Raw genomic sequence first — 23,739 nt, 5'->3', positions numbered from 1 at the left:
GCATGCCAGAGGCGTGCAGTGAGCTAAATGTCTCAGGAGGCACTGGCTAGCGCCAAAGTCAGATTTACACGCAATACATGAGCCAAATGGCTCATGTGGGCATTATACACAGGAGCAGCAGTATAAACTTTTGAAAATTTTGGGAGTTTTGATCAGAGTTGTGTGGAAAAGGTAGGCACCTGTCATAGACTTTTTACTCTAGAGTTTTGGCTATAAAGGTGATTTAATATTGCAAAGAAGATATTTCAAACATATTCTTTATATTTTTCATATACTTTATACAGTAAATACTCTGGCACAATCATTAGTATGACAGGAAAGGCTCTGCCTCACCTGCTGCACCCCACTGCACATCACTGATGCATGCACACTGCCGTAGGGTAAGCAAGGCCAGGGAAAGTGGAGGGATTTGGATTCCTGTACTGTTGGAAGGAGCGGGACTCCGGAAACTTACACCACCTGCCAATCAAACTCCCTAATTTTCAGTTTTGGGAGTTTGATGAACGAAGGTCCCCATAGTGTATGGAGAAGAGGACAGCATCAGAGCTGCAAGATTAGCAGAAGATATTTTTTTTCCTTCTGTGTCTCCCAAATCCTTTTACTCAGTTTCATACCACTCCACGTCCCCATCCCTCTCTTACCTGCCCACTTCGCCTCTTCTCTCCTCTCACTAACTGCGTCACAGATGTCACATGCAACAGAATGTGCAAGTCCTGAGATTCCCTCTTCTAATAACTAATACCCATGCAAGCTGTAACAACGCCGGGGGTACTAGACAAACCATCACTGGCGCACCATCAAGTGCACCATCAACTCAGCAGGAGCAGTGTCTCCGTCTAACCATGGCCTCTCTATGCGTTTGGGAACAAAGCCACTTTTTCTGATACATCAGCAACACTCCCATATCACGCCCATGAGACAGAATTATTTTTTGTTCATTTCAGGCCACCATCCCCTCCCCTAGAAATGGCCATTACTGTCACTCTGCAATTCTGATACTGGCTCTCCTGTATGCAATAGCTACTTTGTGCTTACACTCAGGGTGACACGTTTTTCTGAATTTGTTGCACATTCACAATAGCAAATAGCAAATAATCTCTCAACTACTTGAATAATGGAACAGCTTGCGGTTTGTGGGTGCCTCTGAATCCGGTCTTGAGGGGTTTAAGGGGTCTATTTAGTAAGCCTTGGATGGAGATAAAGTACCAGCCAATCACCTCCTAGCTGCCATGTCATAGGCTGGGTTTGGAAAATGACAGTTAGGAGGTGATTGGCTGGTACTTTGGGGGACATGTACTAAGCAGTGATAAAAGTGAAGTGAGCAAGTGGGGAAGTTGCCCATGGCAACCAATCAGCATTGACGTAACATTTATAATTTGCATACTATAAACATATACATAGCAGCTGATTGGTTGCCGTGGGCAACTTCTCCACTTTTATCACTGCTTAGTACATGTCCCCCTTTATCTCCGTGCACTATATCTCCATCCAAGGCTTAGTAAATAGACCCAAGTGTCAATTTGTAAAACCCATAATTTCAGATCATGTTTCTGCATGATATTAAAAAGGGCAATGCTTCTGCTATCTATTAGCCATGTCTGGCTAGTAAAACCATTGCACTTTTAAATATCTGGCAGAGACATGATCCGAAATTACAGCTTTATCAACTCTTGATCAATAAACCCTTTTGCCACAGTTGCCACAAATATTTATCAGTAACCTGTATGTATCAAAGCTCAAAACATCCTATATGTATGAGAGGGGATGTAGTTATGTGACGGGCGGTCACAATACCTCCCCCTGCTTCCCGAATACTGACAATCCCAACAGTTGTAATGCCTACTAAAAGGGACTATTCCCACTCATGGGTGTCCACGGAATAGAGCCTGTGGCGAGCATCGCCACCGAGCCCGCAAGGGCCTTCGTTGCCCTCTTCCCCCTGCCGGCATTCTGCGGTCGGGATCCCGGCCGCCAGTAACACATACCCAACCCGTATGAGAGAGCTTATAAAAAAAATAACTGTCGCTGCTCAGGTACAGGTCAGCTGTCAGACAGGGATCCACAGATGTGTTTCCGCATGGTTTTCAGACAAAACAGGTTAATAAATAAGCCTCCAGTAAAACAAAATGCATAGAGTACATTAGAAACAAATTCTCTATACATGACATGATGGGGATTTTAGTGCCTCAAGGCCCTCCGCGATCTGATATCATACATCTGATATGCTTTGATTCTCTGCCTCAACAACAAAATATCCCTGGAAACTATTTTAAAATGTTAGCAGCTATGTGAGTATACATTATATGCATTCCATTTATACCACCAGTCTCACATATGATTATATGTTTGTTTTATCTTGCATTTATATCCGTCCAATACGTTTTACACATCTCACCTGCATGAAAAAAGTGGGCATCAAACTCCCTTAAGCAACACGTTTGTCCACCTTGATCCCCAGAATACCCTATTAGCTGGAACTTGTAGTTCACCAGCAACCTGGACATTGACTCTGCTAATTGCTGTACTTTCAGCATAAGTGATTACGGGATGCAGTCAATTTACCTACAATCAAAAACCTGACAGTCAAAATACAGACAACCATTGACCGTTGGTCAAAATACCGACATGGTCGGTCAAAATACCGACATTTAAAATGTCGACCGGTCAAAAATCGACATGCGTTTTTCAAGTTTGTTTTGTCATTGAAACCGACTTGTTCATACTTTACCATCCCAGTGGACGTGGATGGGGAATATAATAGTGTGCCGAGCGCCGTAACTACCTGTGTGCCCTGAGGGCGCAACGGGCAGCGGCATGTAATGAGTCAAATTGACTCATTACACGGCGCCTCTGCTGTGTGCGCCGCGCTGTGGAGGAGAAAGCAGCGCCGGAGGCAGCGGAGAAAGAGGAGGAGGGAGGGGGACTGGAGCCGCAGCAGAGCTATGTCATTGGTAGTAAGCGCCGCTGCAGCTGTCCCCTCTCCTTCCGTATTGGCTGCCCGGCGCTGCTGTGGATGCGGTTCCTTCATCCCAGCATCCACAGCAGCACCGGGCAGCCAATACGGAAGGAGAGGGGACAGCTGCAGCGGAGCTTACTACCAATGAAATAGCGCTGCTGCGGCTCCAGTCCCCCTCCCTCCTCCTCCTTCTCCCCTGCCTCCGGAGCTGCCAGCACGAGGAGCCTGACTGCCAGCGGGAGAGATGGTAAGTATCTCTCTCTCTCTCTATCTTGTCTGCCGTTATGTGTAAAAAGGGGGACTGGATGCCGTTATGTGTAAAAAGGGGGACACTGTCTGCCGCAATGTGTAAAAAGGGGGACTGGCTGCCGTTATGTGTAAAAAGGGGTACGCTGTCTGCCGCATTGTGTAAAAAGGGGGACTGGCTGTCATTATGTGTAAAAAGGGGGACTGTGCCTGCCGCAATGTATAAAAAGGGGGACTGGCTTCCGTTATGTCTAAAAAGGGGGATGCTGTCTGCTGCAATGTGTAAAAAGGGGGACTGGCTGCCGTTATGTGTAAAAAGGGGGACTGTGCCTGCCGCAATGTGTAAAAAGGGGGACTGGCTGCCGTTTTGTGTAAAAAGGGGGACGCTGTCTGCCGCAATGTGTAAAAAGGAGGACTGGCTGCCATTATGTGTAAAAAGGGGGACTGTGCCTGCCGCAATGTGTAAAAAGGGGGACTGGCTGCCGTTATGTGTAAAAAGGGGGACGCTGTCTGCCGCAATGTGTAAAAAGGGGGACTGGCTGCTGTTATGTGTAAAAATGGGGACGCTGTCTGCTGCGATGTGTAAAAAGGGGGACTGTGCCTGCCGTAATGTGTAAAAAGGGGACGCTGTCTGCCGTAATGTGTAAAAAAGGGGACACTGTCTGCTGTAATGTGTAAAAAGGGGACGCTGTCTGCTGTAATGTGTAAAAAGGGGGGCGCTGTCTGCTGTAATGTGTAAAAAGGGGGACTGTCTGCTGTAATGTGTAAAAAGGGGACTGTCTGCTGTAATGTGTAAAAGGGGCTCTACCTGGTGTAGTAGCGCTACTGTGCAGCGTAATTTGAATAATGGAGACTACTGTGCACCGTAGTATGCATTGGTATTATTTTGTGTCCACGCCCCTTGCCCATGAAGCCACGTCCCTATATATTTTTTGCACGCCTGCGGTGCGCACTGCCCCTATCTTGCATGGTGGGGGGGCACCAATGCCGTTTCTTGCACACAGCGCTAAAATGCCTAGTTACGGCACTGCGACATACACACCAAATAAAATGAGAAAAATGTATGTCGACTTTTTGACCTATCAACATTTTAAATGTCGATATTTTGACCATGTCGGTATTGTGCCCTTGTCTGTATTTTGACCATAGGTCAATTGTTGTCGGTATTTTGACCGTCGGGATTTTGATTGTAGCTAAATCATACTGATCCCGTGATTACGTGAACATGCCATTGTATAATAAGAGCTGATTAGAAACGCTGGCAACTTATTTAAAACAACTCTGTAGGTTTTCTTTATCTGTCCCAGTCAGTGATAGATGTGGGAGCAATAGTGTTGCTTGTTTAATAAAGGATTAGTTTGTGTTAACACATTCCTCCTAAGGTATACAGCAAGGGATCAATGCATTGTTTTATAAAGCAGATGGCTAGATCAAAGAAAAGCTCTTTAATAGAAAACAAGAGCAGCGCTTTGTTCCTGGTCCCCGAATGTGGCGGAGCCGGGACACCACGTTCTGTGATACTAATAGTTCTGTTAGGGTTTATACTGTGCTGGCAGATAATGTAGGATCTGTAGGGACAGGCCTATGTGATAAGAACTGATACAATTGTGCTACAGCTGGAGGGCTACAGCATTAATTCTGAGGTGATTTATCCCTGTTCTCTGAAAATTCTTTCAGAAATGAGCTCCACCTTACTCATCAGTGCAGCATAATGTCAGCATGGAGGAATGTCAAATCCTTTTCCACCTGGGCTGAAAACATAGCTCACAAGGCATGCAAGGGAGGAATGTTCTCTCCTGGCTTCTCAACTGCTTTACAAAACCATGTTCTAATTGGGGGGGGCTAAGTTACCTAAAGATTTGTACATACTTCCTGTTCAGAGGAACAGTTTTCTTAAAAGGAGTTCTCCCCCGATACCTGAATTCTGATAACCAACAGTGGTGAATGCAATAGATGTGAGTCATGTAAACGGGTTCAGCATCCCGGCAGTCTGTATGCCGGCGATCATGTGACTGACGCCAGAATCTCAACACCACTCGGGACACTGGCGCCAGTACACTGAACGCCGCAATGCCGAAAGTGAGTATTGGAGCAGCGTTAGGGCCTGGGGGGGAGGGTTAGGCACTAGGGTGGTGGTTAGCCAAAGCCGCCACCCCTTGAGAGTTAATCCTACCCGCCTCCCCCCCATGGATTAGCCCTAGCTGCCACCCCCAATGGTTAGGGTAGGGGGCAGGAGATAGGTAAAATATTTCCCCCTGTCCGGTGTAGGGATCATCTTTGTCAGGACGTCGCTGTCGGTCATGTGACCACCGGTATCCCGACAGCCGGAATTTCATACCCAACCCTACATATTGCAATACTGTTACAAATTATATGTATTTTTCACATTAGGTGCCATAATACCATTTAAAAACTCTGTACCTCATGTAATATGTCTCACTAGATCACTTTTGTTAATTACTTTTTTTCTGTCCATTTATATGCTGTTTTATCTGTTAGTGCTGTGATAGGGTAATATGTTCATTGGTACCGACTGATTAACACCTGCTTCCACACATTGAAATGTGTGACGCATGTCTGGCCTTGTATCTGTGTTGGTAGGCCACATGCATATTAACCATCTGCAGCATAGTAAGAGCGTAAGTAGATCATCTGGCAGCTCAACTTAAAGCATTTGGCAGCTGGAAATGTAAAACTCCAAAATGTTGCACCTAAGAAAATTCATTATTTAATCTCTGCATTTACTGTATCTTATGTTATATAGTCTATTTTAGTGTTCATTATAGAACCCTGCACTGGTCACAACCCGTGCAGTTCCTGTTTCCTGCCCGGGGTGTCGCTTTCTGCTCTGGTGTTTCTAGCACACTCATTGCTGAGATTCAGACAAGAGTGTGCTAGAAACATCAGAGCAGAGAGTGACTCCACAGGCAGGAAAGAGGAACCGCACGGGTTGTGACAAGTGCAGGGTGCTAGAATGAACACTACTGTATTTAGATTCCTGGTTTTTATCTAGTTTTGTGTCTATAATGGGAGCAAGGTTCAGGGGTACCCGCACTGCTTACCCTGCACCTGGGACTGATATACCAATGTGCATGCATGGCGGCACCCCCTGTACTTATGTCTGGTTTTGCACCATCTTTCCAGCAATATGTCCAGATAGATGACACCTGGGCAGGAGCTAGCGCTGCCAGGAACATCGGTTCCATCTCCCTTAAAACACCTCTGTCTTAATCTCAAATACTGTAGTCAGTTGACAGAAAACTCCAATCGGCATTTATTAGTGGGCCTATTGATTGATGTCATATTTGCAGTCAGTCCTCTGAAAACACCAGGTTGGTTTTGCCTTGTAAATAATTGCCGCTTTAAAAATACAGGCAGACTCGCACAAAGTTCCGCACCTCCGGCAGGCTATTTAATTTAGCCATTTGTCTGCCCACTGCACTCATAGCTTGTTGTCAGTGGGTAACAGAGAACCCATATAACTCCCCGCTGTGTGATTGTTACACCACAATGCATTTGAAGGGAGAATACCTTAGTTAGTACTGTATATGCATCTTCTTCGTGTATGTGTTTGAAAGCGCAATTGATCCTGTTTTGACTTAAACACATGTTCAAACAAATGTAGACTGGAAACTTACATTAATGCAACTATACATATATAATGCATACATACAGTAAATGAAATGCATTTTATATATACGGTATTTTACTTGTTAGAATTCCATGCAAAAGATATTACAATAATCAGTATGTGTTTAGCCTAAAGGTGCGTCGGATGCTCCTCAGCCCAACATATCAGGTGTCCGGAGCACGACAGCCTGCTATGCCGCCCACACCCCCACGCATATTGCTGAATGGGTTCGGCAGTCACTTCCCCATATCTTTTGAACATGCTAGTAAGATCAGGGGAAGCGTCAGACGACCACACGGGAGCGTGCCATGCATGATATCGTGCATACACACAGAACGATTGGTTGTCCAAACCATCGGGAACACCTAATCATTGGACAAATCGTTCCGCGTCTGTGCACCTTAAGGCCGCTTGTTGATTATATTTTCTTCTTTTCTGCATGAGCCATAGTCACTTTTTATATTGGTTCAGTGTTTGTTTCATATATATGTTATGTTTGCTCATTGTTATTACTGTATATTGTCTATTTTATTTTCATTTCCTGGTCTCTTGTTTTTTTTTTTTGTTGTTTATGTTAATCTTGAAGTCAAAGTGGAAAGGGCAATTAAAGGTAAAGGATTTGTTACAGTGAAATACTGTAGTCCTGTGGTGTGACGTGTTAGTAAATATGACTATCTGTGCTGTGTATCTAGTCTGCGTATGCTATTCTGTGGATTACTCATTTAAGAGCTGCTCAATTCTAGTTCTTTTCAGAATTTTACTGAAGTCACTAATGGTCATTGACTAACAATATACATTGGCAAGTCATTCTCCAGGAGAGGGAGGTCTAGGCGGGTAGGTTACAGCAAATTGCATTCTCTCAGCCTGAACCCTCGATTTGTTGCGGTGATTCTGGCAAATCATTGTGCGGTGGTGCTGCAGTCACGTGATTCATAGCAAATTATTCTGCCCACTTTGCCCAGAAAGCGACAAGAGGTCGGAGACTTGAAATTTCAGTATAATGTGCAGAGAGCACTGTTAGACATTTTGCATTCACTCGCATTAGTTCACTGAGAGCTAAGTGAATACAGCAAGTCCAATTATACGGCCAGGTGCACCCAGATCTGTACAGTGTCTCCCTCCTTCTTCCTGCGCAGAACGTCTGCGCTGCTATTCTCCGACCGCATTCTTTCTTCACTAAAACTCATGGGAAAGAACAAATTTACTACTCTGACCCCACCAATCGTGCAGCTTCATCAGGAAAAAGTCATCCACAATGTCCTAATAACACCATAAAATACAGTACCGCAATGCAACTTGTTGCTACAGTATACCTGTGCCTTCATGGTCCAGTGAGACGCCTTCCGATGTAATGTGTTTTCTACTCTCATCTGTAGCAGAGGTGTATTATTGAATGAGGGATCTGTGTGCAGCAGTTTGGGGGTAATGGGTAATACCCCTGTTCATTAATAAGTCAGAGGTAATGTCTTTTAATATTTTCCCTCTATGGCACCGCTGGCAGCAGGTTATAAGGAGGGAAAGGGGGTGGGGGTGGGGGCTCTGCTGTGCTGCAGTTTGATTCTGGTGCTCAGCTTGCTGCACAGGACCTCTGCCATGACCTATAAGCTCATGCACACCGCGCACCCTGAACGCATTATAGATACATGTAAGATAAGGCTGTGCGGGTGATTAGCTTTTCAAAGGCATTGGCCATCAGATGAACACGCACATACCCTCCAACTGTACCTTTTTGGCAGGTACAGTACCTTTTTTTTTGGTCTGTAGCGATTTTTGGCTCTCCAAACTTCCATTGAAAGTATAGGAAAAGGGGCACCCGTGGCCACGCCCCCTTTTTGAATTTGAACCGATTTTTATGTGTAAAATGTTGGAGGGTATGCTTACATATAGGATGTTCCATTGGTGACCTGGCTCATGTGAACTGCTGGATATGACAGTGCAGTGTAGTGATCTATTGGGCAGTAAGATGCTATCACAGGGCAGATAAATCCCTTATGTATTCCTGGCCTTATAGTACAGTGCTTCATGATATTTCTGTTTGGTGGATTGATTAGAAACTGTATAGAAACTGGCATAATTGAAAGTACTTAAAGCAAGCAGTTCCTGGGGACGAAGGCTGGAAGACTCCGCTATAATCCATCACTTGTTATAAAAGCTGAAGTGCTCTTTCTGAGAGCTGCACTTCTACTGGTTTAAATCTTGAAGGAAGGACTTGCAACCTTATTTATGATGAAATAGATTTGCTTTACAAGCTTTAATTGCTGTGGTTCTGAGGCAGCAATAGATTACACTAGGCTTTCTTATTCTACAATGGCGCCCTAAAGATGATATATGTGTCTGGATGGCATTAAATGAAAGACATTGATTATCTCCATAAACAAGAACCGAGGTGACAAAGTGTCTTCCCAGAGACTTGGATCCCTGCAGCGTAAAGAGAATATTCAGTGTCATTGTTCAGAACTAGTAGAAATAATCACTGGGGGCAATTAGAAAACGTGAGGCACACTGCATTTTATTTTTCATGCATAAATGCTGCAAATTACCCTTTTCATGGGCATACAGAACATAAACAACGGTTTCTGGGATTATAGTCCGGAAATGAAGAGAAATTATAGTTTTATAGTCTTGCTGCCTAATATTACTTTTGGACCTTATCTGGAATTAATAACATTGACTTTTTTCCTAACTGGTCTCCAGCTGACCAGCTAGCCCACTGTTTTTTTCATATATTTGCTAGAAAAGATACTGTTTCAACATAAAAAGATTTATAATGGCTTCCATTACTTCCTTGTTACGTTTTATGTTGCATGTGGACAGTGGAGAAGACACAGCAGCATCCTACACCACTAATCTGGGATCCGTAACCAGGAGGAGTAGGGGATATAGGGTCACCGATGGGGTAATTGATCAAACCTAGAGAGCGATAAAACCAACCAATCAGCTCCTAACCAGGGCCGTAGAGAGCAGGGCAAGGCCCAGGTTGTGTAGGGGGCGTGGACACATCCTCTAGGCTGGGGAAGAGGTTGCTACCGCTGACAGGCATGAAGGTGGGGGGTAATGGCAGACTTGGACCCCCCCATCAGGTTTTTCCAACAAGCCTAGGTAATAATTAGTACCTGAACTCTTACTAAAGTCATGAGTGTCAGGAATGCTGAGACTGCCTATATTAATGTGTCACATTTTTGCATTCTAATACTTTAATTATATTGATGTACATGTGGCATGAAATTGCGGCTGTCACTATAAACGCACCTGGAAAATGTATGAGGAATCTCATTGTAACTTATGGCAAAGACCAAATCGTCACCAATGTAGACAATCAAGGCAAACTGAGGGTTCATGGAGGCTTTGCTAAATTAATAAGTTCCCTAAAATGAGAAGTCTCCTGCTCGAGAAGTTTATCTTAGTGTCAAGCCCTACAAGACATGGCTTCAGCATTATTAGCCTGCTCATGTCCAGCCACCACTTCTATCAAAATGTGGCTTCAAGCGCCATCTTGGCCATGCATGTAAGGATGGACACAGGCACATGACCTCTCAACAAAAGAGAACATGGCGTTTGAGCTGCGCATCAAATTTTTAATGGAGGTAAGTCTTGTATAGCTTGCTTGGAGACAACCACCTGTAGGTTGCCATGGCAAAGAAGCATCACTCATGTTTATGTGAACAAACTGTTATGGTGAGCAGACGTATTAACCCCTGGACCAGTAATCATCCTCATACACAATAATTATACTAGTAAAGGATAATGAGCCCCAATAGTCACATACAGCAGTGTTGACGTCTCTAATTACAGCTTTTATTGTTATACTAGCAGCTTGGGTAGTTTAAGGGTTTTAAACTGGTATTGATTATTTACTGTAAACATGCTCTTCCACTGGTGCGCAACACAGCATGAGTGGGTAGTTGAAAAACACTTTGGGTGGCACAAGATATTTCACGTTTCTTATATCTGCTGCAAAATGTGGAAAATGCATATGTACTAAACATCGGAATGGTGAGACAGGCCTGGTGCTATGTGGTGTTTAATTGAATAGTATATAATGGAACACGCCTTTTATTGGCTACTTTAGCCATAGTTTATGTTTTTCCATTTTTTTGTTGTTGTTGTTTGTTTTAACATGCTTGTTTGTGTTCCCAGCGATCAAGGAGACTAAAGAAGCTCTAGAGAATGTCAGTGTGTCTGTGGAAGTTCTTCAAGAGGCAATGGACAGGCTCAATGAAAACCTCACAGATGCCAAGTTACAGTTAAACAGCACACTGAGTGACCCAGCATGTTTCACCAATGTAGCACTAACTTACTGCAACAAAATCAAGAATTCTCTATCTCAGCTGAAGGTCAACGCAAACTTCAGTACGGTAAGAGAAATACAAAAAAAAAGATATAAGAAAGATTATGACTTGTTTGTAATAATGCCAATATACTTAAAGGTATTGGGGCGCCAAACGAAGTTGAAGTTGGCATGAAGTGTAGACTGTTACCCGATCAGAGACACAGAGAGCTAAAGCTTCGGATTTTGAACTGTTGATTTTGTAGACCAATATGGAGCTATAGGCCTCTAATTCTGACTGGAGATTAGGGAGAGATACTAATAGGTTGGCCCAAATAAAGAGGCTATCAGCCACAAAAAGAGGCAGTTTTAAGTGAGTACTCCCCACTTGTCCCCAATGTTCGGGTTGGCTCTGACTCTTGCACTAAGGGTTCTGTACAGGGAGCGAAGAGAAGTGGGGAGAGAGGACAGTCCTGCCTCATCCCATTTCTCATGACGGACGACGAGGGCTGGGAATAAAGAGCTTAAATAAAATAATGATGTCACTGCCCAAATCAAGTAAGAACCTCTCTCTTTGATCCAACTATTGTCCCATCTCCCTGATCGATACTGACCTCAAACTGTTCACCAAGATTTTAACCAACAGGCTGAATGCTCTTTAATACATCAGGGTATGGGTCGTTGGGTCGACACAACTTAGGTTGACCACTATATGTCGACATGCATTAGGTCGATCACTATAGGTCGACATGCATTAGGTCGACATGTACTAGGTTGACATGTCAAAAGGTCGACATGAGTTTTTTTTTTACTTTTTTTGGTGTCGTTTTCTTCGTAAAGTGATGGGGAGCCCCAATTAGTGCACCGTGTCCCCTCGCATGGCTCGCTTCACTCGCCAAGCTTCGGTAAAGGTGCCTCGCTCTGTGCGCCTGGCACAGGTTACTATTCCCAATCATAGTCCACATGGATCGTAAAGTATGAAAAAGTCCAAAAATGTAAAAATTTTTTTTAAAAACTCATGTTGACCTTTTGACCTGTCGACCTAGTACATGTCGACCTAATGACCCTGTCGACCTAATGCATGTCGACCTATAGTGGTTGACCTATGACTGTGGACCTAAGTAGTGTCGACCTAATGACCGTATCCCATACATCCAGCTCAGGTAGGCTTCGTCATCAAGTCTTAGGCAATACGAGGCGTACCATAGATTTGATCCACCTTATCAATGTCAGTAAAAACCCCTCAGTTGTTTTGGCCTTGAACTACAAAAAGACATTTGATTGTCTATCCTAACCTTATGCTCGGTTGGACTAAGTGGTAATTTTTCTACCCAGTTATTAAGAAACATTATTCCCTGGGGCACAGTGCAATGAGAATCTTCTTACTTGGGGATCCAACTGGAATAAAAAATAAAATAAAACCCAAATTCATAAGGACAACAGTTACCTGGGAGCCCTTGGTCTTGTATAACTAAGTCCTCAATTGATTGGAAGGGTTAATAGCTGTCGAGCCAATCACATAAGAGCTATTTACCTGTCTTTATAATCTATCCATGTGTGTGTGTGTATATATGGGTTGGGATAGGGTGACAGGCTGCTGGGATCCCTGCGTCAGCATACCGACGCCGGATTGCCATCGGGGGGGTGGGGGGGGAATAGTCCCTGTATGCCGTCTATCGGGATTTCCAGCGGTCAGGATTCCGGCGTCTGTATACTTACTGGTGAAATCCCGACTGCCGGTAACATGATTATTCCCTGTGTGACTATATATATATATACTCATCTTTTTGGTGCGGCACTCAAGGCTTCACAAATAAACACACAACGTCAGGTAAGTTGCATTAACGTTTCAGTTATTGTATGTGACATTCTGAAGACAGTTTAAAGAACTGAAACGTTAATGCAACTTACCTGACGTTGGTGGTCATTCCAGGTTGATCGCTCGCTAGCTGTTTTTTGCAGCCGTGCACATGCTATGCCGCCTCCCGCTGGGAAAGCAGAAGTGCGAACGAAAGGATCGCACAGCGGCTACAAAAATTTTTTGTGCAGTTTCAAAGTAGCTTCAGACCTACTCAGCGCTTGCGATCACTTCAGACTGTTCAGTTCCTGTTTTGACATCATGAACACGCCCTGTGTTCGCCCAGCCACGCCTGCGTTTTTCCTGGCACGCCTGCGTTTTTCTGAACACTCCCTGAAAACAGTCAGTTGACACCCAGAAACGCCCTCTTCATGTCAATCACTCTGCGTCCAGCACTGCGACTGAAAAGCTTGGCTAGACCTTGTGTGAAACGACATCGGCTGTTGTGAAAGTACGTTGCGCGTGCGCATTGCGCCGCATGCGCAGAAGTGCAGCTTTTTTGCATCATCGCTGCACAGCGAACATTTTGAGCTAGCGATCAACTCGGAATGACCCCCGTTATGTGTTCATTTGTGAAGCCTGGAGTGCCGCACCCAAAAGATGAGTATTCACATGCTTCGCGAGGGCACCCCGGCTGTATGTAATGTGATATTGATACGAGTGCCAGCCCTTTTCTACATTAGATAGATAGATAGATAGATAGATAGATAGATAGATAGATAGATAGATAGATACTGTAGATAGAATTTAAACATACTGTGGTTTAAAGTTACTTGGTTATTATTACAGTTAACTCTTACTTCCATTTTGGTATTGTATAATGTTACATAGTGTTCTGGGAATTACTGGTAATGCTATGGACTGCAGAATAATGCTGGTCGTTAATAAGGATTATATTCTGAGTAATACTGCTTGGTATTACTGTCAGCTATTTTCTTGCCAATGCTATATAATGCTTGGCATTACCAGACACAATAATCACAGTTGTAGTGTTTGGGCACTTCTGTGCACTATGAGGTGTGCAGTACAATACTTTGGAAGTCCGATTAAGATGATTACCAAACATTTTGGTGTTGAAGTCCCACTCCTGTCTTGACCCGTTGTCCTTGTTTTAAGTAGTATCTCTAATACATGCCCCTAAAATAATAAAATGATAAATAATGAATGTACTAAAACTTGTTTTCCTTAGTTACCGGACACAAGCCAGTATCTCCACAAATTAAACAATGTTCTCAAAACTGATCTCAGCAACTTGGTGCAAAAGGTAAGGTGAGCAATGCTTAAGGCATTTTATTTACTTGATTATGGCATTTTAAAATGTTTTATGTATTTATGTATTTTGTAATTTGTTTAGTTTTGCTATACTATTGGCTTTTTAGTTCATTTATTTTTTTGACATGGTGAAGTAGGTTTTCTAACCTGCATTTGACTTTCCATGTATATAAAATTAAATTGTTATGCTAAATTTAGAATACTGTATACCAAATGATACAGTATGTTGTAATTCAGACAATTTTGAATGTTAAACCAATGAGAAAATATACTATTTTGGCCTTATACCCCTAGGTGTTACTTTTTACTGTACATGTTACAGAAGAATTTATATATCTATGGATAACCAATGTGGTTAAAGTGGTTAAGCAAACAGGGGATCTTTGAGGTTAATACGAACATAATTTTCTTTACACTTATCTGTTACGCTGGTTCCCCACTGACATATAATTCACTCAGTATACTGTGCTGTATTATGGCTGCATTAAGCTTTTGTAGAGGGCACTGACAAATAGCCAGGCTACACTGTAATCTCAAAGCAGTTTTCAGTATTCTATCTGGTCCCCGGTCACTGCTAACACTAGCTTTTAACACATATACAATTTCCCTTTGGGCTATTTTTCACACACACCGGTTTTCACCGGACGGCAAAAAGCCACCCGTATTTTTAGCCGTGAATCAGTGGTTTCACAACCAAGGCTTTTTACCATGTAGTAGCAGCAGCCGGACGGCAGTAGTCATTATCAGTGGATATTGACAATTGTAACACGGCGACCGTGCCATGTCCGTGCCGTCTGCAAGCGCCCATCTAGTTACATAGTTGAATAAAATAAAGGACATGGCAAAAAACGGGAGGCTTTTTTCCGTCCGGTCAAAAACGGTGTGTGGAACAACCCTTTGGGTCACCAAGCCCGGCTCCATTTGTTATCTGAAGTAATTTATGCACCTTGCGCAGTTTTGTAGCACTGATAATTGTATAATTGCTGATTTAGAGCTTCTCTGTGTTAAATTATGTTTTTGTTTCATTTGCATAGGGTTATGCCGCTTTCAATAGCACTCCGGAATTGGTACATAACCAAACCAAAAATATAGAGGAAGGTGAGCATTTTATAACATTGACTTCTATAAAATATATATGGATTAGAAAGGTGTTGGCAATGAAACCGTACTTCAAAATAACTTGATCACACTGTATTGGTAATTTGTTATAGCCTTTGGAATATGTGTAGCAGGGTGCGATTTTGCCATTTCCATGAACCAGCGCAATCTTAGCGATTAAGTCTGTAGATGTTATGCACATCCAGGTTGTTTCTGCATTTTAAATGATTGTTACATTAAAGGGATGATTCTGAGTCGCACCCAAAGTGGCTGTAGTTGCGGACGGGATCCGGTCTGAAAATCGACAGTGTCTAGGTCGACAATGTTTAGGTTGACCACTATAGGTCGACAGTCACTAGATCGACAGGGTCAGAAGTTCAACATGTTCTAGATCGACAGGTCAAAAGGTCGACATGAGTTTTTTTGACTTTTTCATACTTAACGATTCACGTGGACTACGATTGGAACGGTAAACTGTGCCGAGCGAAGCCCGAAGCGTGGCGAGCGAAGCGAGTCATGCGAGGGGACACGGTGCACCAATTGGGGTTCCCGGTCATTCTACGAAGAAAACAACACCAAAAAAACTCATGTCGACCTTTTGACCTGTCGACCTAGAGCATGACGACCTTCTGACCCAGTGACCTAGTGACTGTCGACCTATAGTGGTCGACCTAAATATTGTCAACCTAGACACTGTCGATCTAATGATCCACATGCGTTGGGGACGCCTGATTTACTACTTTATGCTAATGTCAGATTCCATATGGCTAATGCAGGGGGGGTTGTGTGTATGCAAGCGGTAAGCCGCGCCATCCATTGATTGGTTCTTGCGTCCACACCATGCAAGCTGCAAGAGATCCATCAGAATCAGACTTCCTTTGCCCATATGCATGACTCACCCAAAGCTTTTGATACATGCACACAACACTCACACGACACTCCCACAATGTGACTCGTATTGTTGCCACCCAGTTGCTTCCCCAAAATGCACAATTTCAGGGAAAGACAGATCTGGCAAAGTTCTGTCTGACTCAGAATAGAGCGGACATATGCAAAAATGCCTAAATTTCAAATCTGCTTGTGCGCTGTATGCAAATCCTTGCCATAGGCACCTGTGCAAAGATATCCATCCATCTCCGAATCAGCATACTTCATCGCCAAGAGCGCCCTGGAAATTGCACCCTGTTACACAGACCCTTTACCTCTCCTCCAATAGTGATTATATTATGAACTGGCTCTCATTGGTAATACAGCATCATACGTTTAATATGGAAAGCAGAGATTATTGAATCCAGAGCTTCAAAATATTTCTGAGCATATATTTTATGAGCTCCTTAACCAGGAAAACATTAATATCAGTTTGCTTGAATTACCAGCACAATAGTGTTTTTCATGTAAACTGCTACAGCCAGAGGTGAAAACTGTCTGCACATTTCATGCCAAAAGAATTTTTGTAATAAATTCACTAGTCATTTAAAGCCGTAGTATCAGGATTTTAAAGTAAGGAATAGAGATTAGTGACTGTGGCTACATTTCTTGTGGAACACCTGTTTCCGCAGAGATGCGAAGTTCCAGTGATGCAACCTTTGCGCTCCACTTCTTCTGATGCAACATTCCATGGAATACCACTCCACACTGTATTTATAACTGCACAGTAGTATGAACAGAGCTGACTGTGTGGTGTAATTGCGGCAGAACCATAATCTACTAGCCAAACATTTCACATTTTTGCGGCCAAATGTAGAATGAGGTGAAAACTTGGCGAAACAGTTTTTCAGATTTTGCTCATCTCTAGTGGACAATGATCACTAACTGGCATATTTAAAAAAAAAAAAAAAAAAAGTTTTGTAATAAAATAATGTGAAAACATGTATTTTTACACCCTCTTCACATTATTTTAGTATCACAGAAATGCATCAAAGGGCTTTTCATGTATTCTACTATCGCATTGTGAATTAAGGCAAATTTCTCACATTTCATTCGCATCTGAGATCTGGATTGTGATAAATATGCCCCTTAACCACTTAACTGGCAATTTCCCCCCCAAAAAAATGCTCAAAAATTGTCTGTTTTTTATGATTGAAAATAAGAATTTACTCACCGGTAATTCTATTTCTCATAGTCCGTAGTGGATGCTGGGAACCCTGTAAGGACCATGGGGAATAGACGGGCTCCGCAGGAGACTGGGCACTCTAAAAGAAAGATTAGGTACTATCTGGTGTGCACTGGCTCCTCCCTCTATGCCCCTCCTCCAGACCTCAGTTAGGGAAACTGTGCCCGGAAGAGCTGACACAACAAGGAAAGGATTTGGAATCCAGGGTAAGACTCATACCAGCCACACCAATCACACTGTACAACTTGTGATAACCATACCCAGTTAACAGTATGAACAACAACTGAGCCTCATTTAACGGATGGCTCATAACAATAGCGCTTTAGTTAAGCAATAACTACATACATGTATTGCAGAGAGTCCGCACTTGGGACGGGCGCCCAGCATCCACTACGAACTACGAGAAATAGAATTACCGGTGAGTAAATTCTTATTTTCTCTGACGTCCTAGTGGATGCTGGGAACTCCGGAAGGACCATGGGGATTATACCAAAGCTCCCAAGCGGGCGGGAGAGTGCGGATGAGTCTGCAGCACCGCATGAGCAAACTCAAGGTCCTCCTCAGCCAGGGTATCAAACTTGTAGAACTTAGCAAACTTGTTTGACCCCGACCAAGTAGCAGCTCGGCAAAGCTGTAAAGCCGAGACCCCTCGGATAGCCGCCCAAGAAGAGCCCACCTTCCTTGTGGAATGGGCTTTCACCGATTTTGGATGCGGCAATCCAGCCGCAGAGTGAACCAGCTGAATCATGCTATAGATCCAGCGAGCAATAGTCTGCTTCGAAGCAGGAGCGCCAACCTTGTTGGCTGCATACAGAATAAACAGCGAGTCAGACTTTCTGACTCCCGCCGTTCTGGAAACATTTTCAAAGCCCGGACTACGTCCAGCAACTTGGAATCCTCCAAGTCCCTAGTAGCCGCAGGCACCACAATAGGCTGGTTCAAATGAAACGATGATACCACCCTAGGGAGAAATTGGGGAGAGTCCTCAATTCTGCCCTGTCCATATGGAAGATCAGATAAGGGCTTTTACATGACAAAACCGCCAAATCTGACACACGCCTAGCCGAAGCTAAGGCCAATAGAATGACCACTTTCCACGTGAGATATTTTAGCTCCACAGTCTTAAGTGGCTCAAAACAGTGGGATTTCAGGAAATCCAACACAACGTTAAGATCCCAAGGTGTTCCCGGTGGCACAAAAGGAGGCTGAATATGCAGCACCCCCGGAACAACGTCTGAACTTCAGGCAGTGAAGCCAGTTCTTTTTGAGAGAAAATGGATAGGGCCGAAATCTTGACCTTTATGGATCCTAATTTTAGGCCCATAGTCACTCCTGACTGTAGGAAGTGCAGGAATCGACCCCGCTGGAATTCCTCTGTAGGGCCTTCCCGGCCTCACACCAAGCAACCTATTTTCGCTATATACAGTGAAAAAGTCTTGCTGTCACGTCTGTCCTAGCCTTTATCAGCGTAGGAATAACTGCATCCGGAATGCCCTTTTCCGCTATGATCCGGCGTTCAACCGCCATGCCGTCAAATGCAGCCGCGGTAAGTTATGGAACAGACAGGGCCCCTGTTGCAACATGTCCTGTCTGAGAGGCAGAAGCCCTGAGTCCTCTGAGAGCATTTCTTGCAGCTCCGGGTACCGAGTCCTTCTTGGCCAATTCGGAGCAAAGAATATTGTTCTCACTCCTCCTTTTATTACAATTCTCAGCCCTTGGGTATGAGAGGAAGAGGAGGGAATACATAGACTGACTGGAACACCCACGGTGTTACTAATGCGACCACAGCTATCACCTGAGGGACCCTTGACCCGGCGTAAAACCTTTTTTAGCTTTTTATTGAGGTGGGACGACATCTAGTCCACCTGAGGCAGTTCCCATCAATTTGCAAACTGCTTGAAGACTTCCTGATGAAGTCCCCACTTTCCCGGGTAGAGGTCGTGCCTGCTGAGGAAGTCTGCTTCCCAGTTGTCCACTCCCGGAATGAACACTGCTGACAGTGCGCTTACTTGATTCTCCGCCCAGCGAAGAATTCTGGTGGCTTCTACCCTCGCTACCCTGCTCCTTGTGCCGCCTTGGCGGTTTACATGAACCCCTGCGGTCTGACTGGATCAGAACCGGTTGGTCGCGAAGCAGGATCTCCGCTTGACTTAGGGCATTGTATATGGCCCTTAGATCCAGGATATTGATGTGAAGGCAAGTCTGTTGACTTGACCACAGACCTTGGAAATTTCTTCCCTGTGTAACTGCCCCCCACCCTCGGAGGCTTGCATCCGTGGTCACCAGGATCCAGTCCTGAATGCCGAATCTGCGGCCCTTGAGAAGGTGAGCACTCTGCAGCCACCACAGGAGAGACACCCTGGCCCTGGGGGATAGGGTGATTAACCGATGCATCTGAAGAGGTGATCCGGACCACTTGTCCAGTAAGTCCCATTGGAAGGTCCTCGCATGGATCCTGGACTCGAGTGCAGTGATGCACTGACACCTGTTTTGGTTTTAATAGATTCCTGACCAGTGTCATGAGCTCCTGAGCTCTCTATCGGGAGATAAACCCTTTTCTGGTCTGTGTCTAGGATCGTGCCTAGGAGAGGCAGATGAGCTGTAGGAACCAACTGCGACTTTGGAATATATAGAATCCAGCCGTGTTGCCGTTACACTTCCAGAGAAAGTGAAATGCTGTTCAGCAACTGCTCTCTTGATCTCGCTTGTATGAGGAGATCGTCCAAGTACGTGATAATAGTGACACCTTGCTTCCGCAGGAGCACAATCATATCCGCCATTACCTTGGTTATGACAATCCCGTACCGCAATTCTGAGGTACGCCTAATGAGGTGGATAAATGGGGACATGAAGGTATGCATCCCTTATGACCCGATTCACGATAAAGTCTCCCTCTTTTCAGGCTTGCCCTGACCGCTCTTAGCGATTCCATCTTGAACTTGAACCTTCTCAGGTATATGTTCAGGGATTTTTAATTCAATATGGGTCTGACCGAACCGTCTGGTTTCGGGATTACAACATGGTCGAATAATAACACCCTCTTGTTGAAGGAGGGGACCCTTGACCACCACCTGTTAAAGATACAATTTGTGAATTGCAGTTAACACTGGCTCCCTCTCTTGGGGGGAAGCCCGCAGGGCCGTCGGTGAGGGGGCATCTTCTCACAGTCCAGCTTGTATCCCTGAGACACAATATCTATTGCCCAGGGACCTAACAGGGAGTGAACCCACTTGTGGCTGAACTTACGAAGTCGTGTCCCCACCGGGCCTAGCTCCGCCTGTGGAGCCCCAGCGGCATAGGTGGATTTTTGTAGGGGCCGGGGAGGACTTCTGTTCCTGGGAACTAGCTGTGTTGATCCCGGCTCTGACAAGAAAGGACGCACCTCAGAATTTCTTGTTTCTTTATTCGAAAGGCTGCATTTAATAATGTCGTGCTTTCTTAGGCTGTGCAGGAATATAAGGCAAACTAGCAGAATTACCAGCTATAGCTGTGGAGACCAGGGGGGTAATTCCAAGTTGATCGCAGCAGGATTTTTGATAGCAATTGGGCAAAACCATGTGCACTGCAGGGGAGGCAGATATAACATGTGCAGAAAGAGTTAGATTTGGGTAGGTTATTTTATTTCTGTGCAGGGTAAATACTGGCTGCTTTATTTTTACACTGCAAATAAGATTGCAGATTGAACACACCCCACCCAAATCTAACTCTCTCTGCACATGTTATATCAGCCTCCCCTGCAGTGCACATGGTTTTGCCCAATTGCTAACAAAAATTCTGCTGCGATCAACTTGGAATTACCCCCCAGGCCCGAGAACCTTTCTCCACACAATCCTCAGCCTTCCATATGCCTCTTAAGTCGGCATCATCTGTCCAATGCATATTCTACAGGACACGTCAAGCAGAGATCGACATAGCTTTGACTCTAGGACCCAGTATACTCATGTCTCTTTGGGCATGCTTTATAACTATATATCTATCACTTAAGACAGCATCTTTAATATATTTACTAGGGTCTCAATCTCTGCTGATAAGGTACCTGTCCACGCTGCCACAGCGCTATAAACCCATGCCGACACAATCGCCGGTCTGGGTAGTATACTAGAATGTGCACGCTATCTGCAGGATCCCTGAGAAAAGCAAGTGCTACCGTCTGTGCAAACAGGACAACCTAGGGGAAGATTCTCAACACATCCTGGCCCTAGTGGGGAAAGGATACAGCCTGAGAATTCTCTTGTGGGAAGCTGCCGTCTCTTGTCTGGAGATTCCCGCTCTTTTTCCTCATGAGAGGAGGGAAATTTACCTCAGCATTCTTCCCCTTAAACATGTGTACTCTTGTGTCAGGGACAGATGAGTCATCAGTGATATGCAAATCATCTTTAATTTCAATAATCATATATTGAATACCTTCTAGCCATCTTGGCTGTAACTTTGCATTATCGTAGTCGACAGTGGAGTTAAACTCCATGTCGATACCAGTGTTTGTTATTTTGGATAGTGAGCATTGTGAGACTCTGAAGGTCTCTGTGACATAGGGACAGACATGGGTAGATTTCCTGTCTGTTCCCTAACCATTTGTGCAATAAATTCACCTTAGCACTTACACATATCCAAACAGGTGTCGGCGTTGTCGACGGAGACACCCTCTCACACCCATATCCGCTCTATCACCTCCTTAGAGGAGCCTTTTACCTCAGACATGTCGACACACGCGTACCGACACACCACACACACAGGGGATGCTCTATTTGAGGACAGTTCCCCCACAAGGCCCTTTGGAGAGACAGAGAGAGAGTATGCCAGCACACACCCCAGCGCTATATAACACAGGGATTACACTACAACTCAGTGTTTACCCAGTAGCTGCTGTATATACAATTTTTGCGCCTAAATTTATGTGCCCCCCCCTCTCTTTTCACCCTTTGTGTACCAGGATACTGCAGGGGAGAGCCTGGGGAGCTTCCTTCCAGCGGAGCTGTGAAGAGAAAATGGCGCTGGTGTGCTGAGGAAGAAGGCCCCGCCCCCTCAGCGGCGGGCTTCTGTCCTGTTTCTGACTAAACATGGCGGGGGTTTTACACATATACAGTCACAGACTGTATTATGTGTATTTTTATGCCAAAGGTATTTTTATTGCTGCCCAGGGCGCCCCCCCCCCCCCCCCCCAGCGCCCTGCACCCTACAGTGACCGGAGTGTGTGGTGTGCTGTGGGAGCAATGGCGCACAGCTGCGGTGCTGTGCGCTACCTTAATGAAGACAGGAGTCTTCTGCCGCCGATTTCATCGCTTCTCTTCTGTCTTCTGGCTCTGCAAGGGGGACGGCGGCGCGGCTCCGGGAACGGACGATCAAGGTCAGGCCCTGTGTTCGAACCCTCTGGAGCTAATGGTGTCCAGTAGCCTAAGAAGCACAAGCTAGCTGCAGGCAGGTAGGTTTGCTTCTCTCCTCTCAGTCCCACGTAGCAGTGAGTCTGTTGCCAGCAGATCTCACTGAAAATAAAAAAACCTAACAAATACTTTCTTTCTAGCAAGCTCAGGAGAGCCCACTAGGAGCACCCAGCTCTGGCCGGGCACAGATTCTAACTGAGGTCTGGAGGAGGGGCATAGAGGGAGGAGCCAGTGCACACCAGATAGTACCTAATCTTTCTTTTAGAGTGCCCAGTCTCCTGCGGAGCCCGTCTATTCCCCATGGTCCTTACGGAGTTCCCAGCATCCACTAGGACGTCAGAGAAATATGATTGTTTGCGATTAGGTCAGATAATGCACATTCTGGTGGGTCGTAAGCAAAGCAAACCTTCCGGATTGAATCTTTCAGCAAGTTAAAAAACACCATTGTATTCTGCACAGAGAAAAAAAATAAGAATTTACTTACCGATAATTCTATTTCTCATAGTCCGTAGTGGATGCTGGGGACTCCGAAAGGACCATGGGGAATAGCGGCTCCGCAGGAGACTGGGCACAAAAGTAAAAGCTTTAGGACTACCTGGTGTGCACTGGCTCCTCCCCTATGACCCTCCTCCAAGCCTCAGTTAGGATACTGTGCCCGGACGAGCGTACACAATAAGGAAGGATTTTGAATCCCGGGTAAGACTCATACCAGCCACACCAATCACACCGTACAACTTGTGATTTGAACCCAGTTAACAGCATGATAACAGAGGAGCCTCTGAAAAGATGGCTCACAACAATAATAACCTGATTTTTGTAACAATAACTATGTACAAGTATTGCAGACAATCCGCACTTGGGATGGGCGCCCAGCATCCACTACGGACTATGAGAAATAGAATTATCGGTAAGTAAATTCT

At 44.8% G+C, this 23,739-nt stretch overlaps 1 protein-coding gene across 1 annotated transcript in view; it reads left to right on the top strand.

Annotated features, from left to right (window-relative positions):
* The window catches only part of PROM1 (prominin 1), a 359,429-nt gene that overhangs the window by 219,861 nt on the left and 115,829 nt on the right, over positions 1-23,739 (top strand). The window contains exons 9-11 of the mRNA XM_063921206.1: positions 10,971-11,188; positions 14,148-14,222; positions 15,265-15,328. Of these exons, the coding sequence (XP_063777276.1) occupies positions 10,971-11,188; positions 14,148-14,222; positions 15,265-15,328 (357 nt within the window). The remainder of the gene's footprint in view (positions 1-10,970; positions 11,189-14,147; positions 14,223-15,264; positions 15,329-23,739) is intronic.

Source organism: Pseudophryne corroboree, chromosome 1, assembly GCF_028390025.1.
Source record: "Pseudophryne corroboree isolate aPseCor3 chromosome 1, aPseCor3.hap2, whole genome shotgun sequence".
Classification (NCBI taxonomy): domain Eukaryota; kingdom Metazoa; phylum Chordata; class Amphibia; order Anura; family Myobatrachidae; genus Pseudophryne; species Pseudophryne corroboree.
This window is presented reverse-complemented; position numbering and strand designations above follow the sequence as displayed.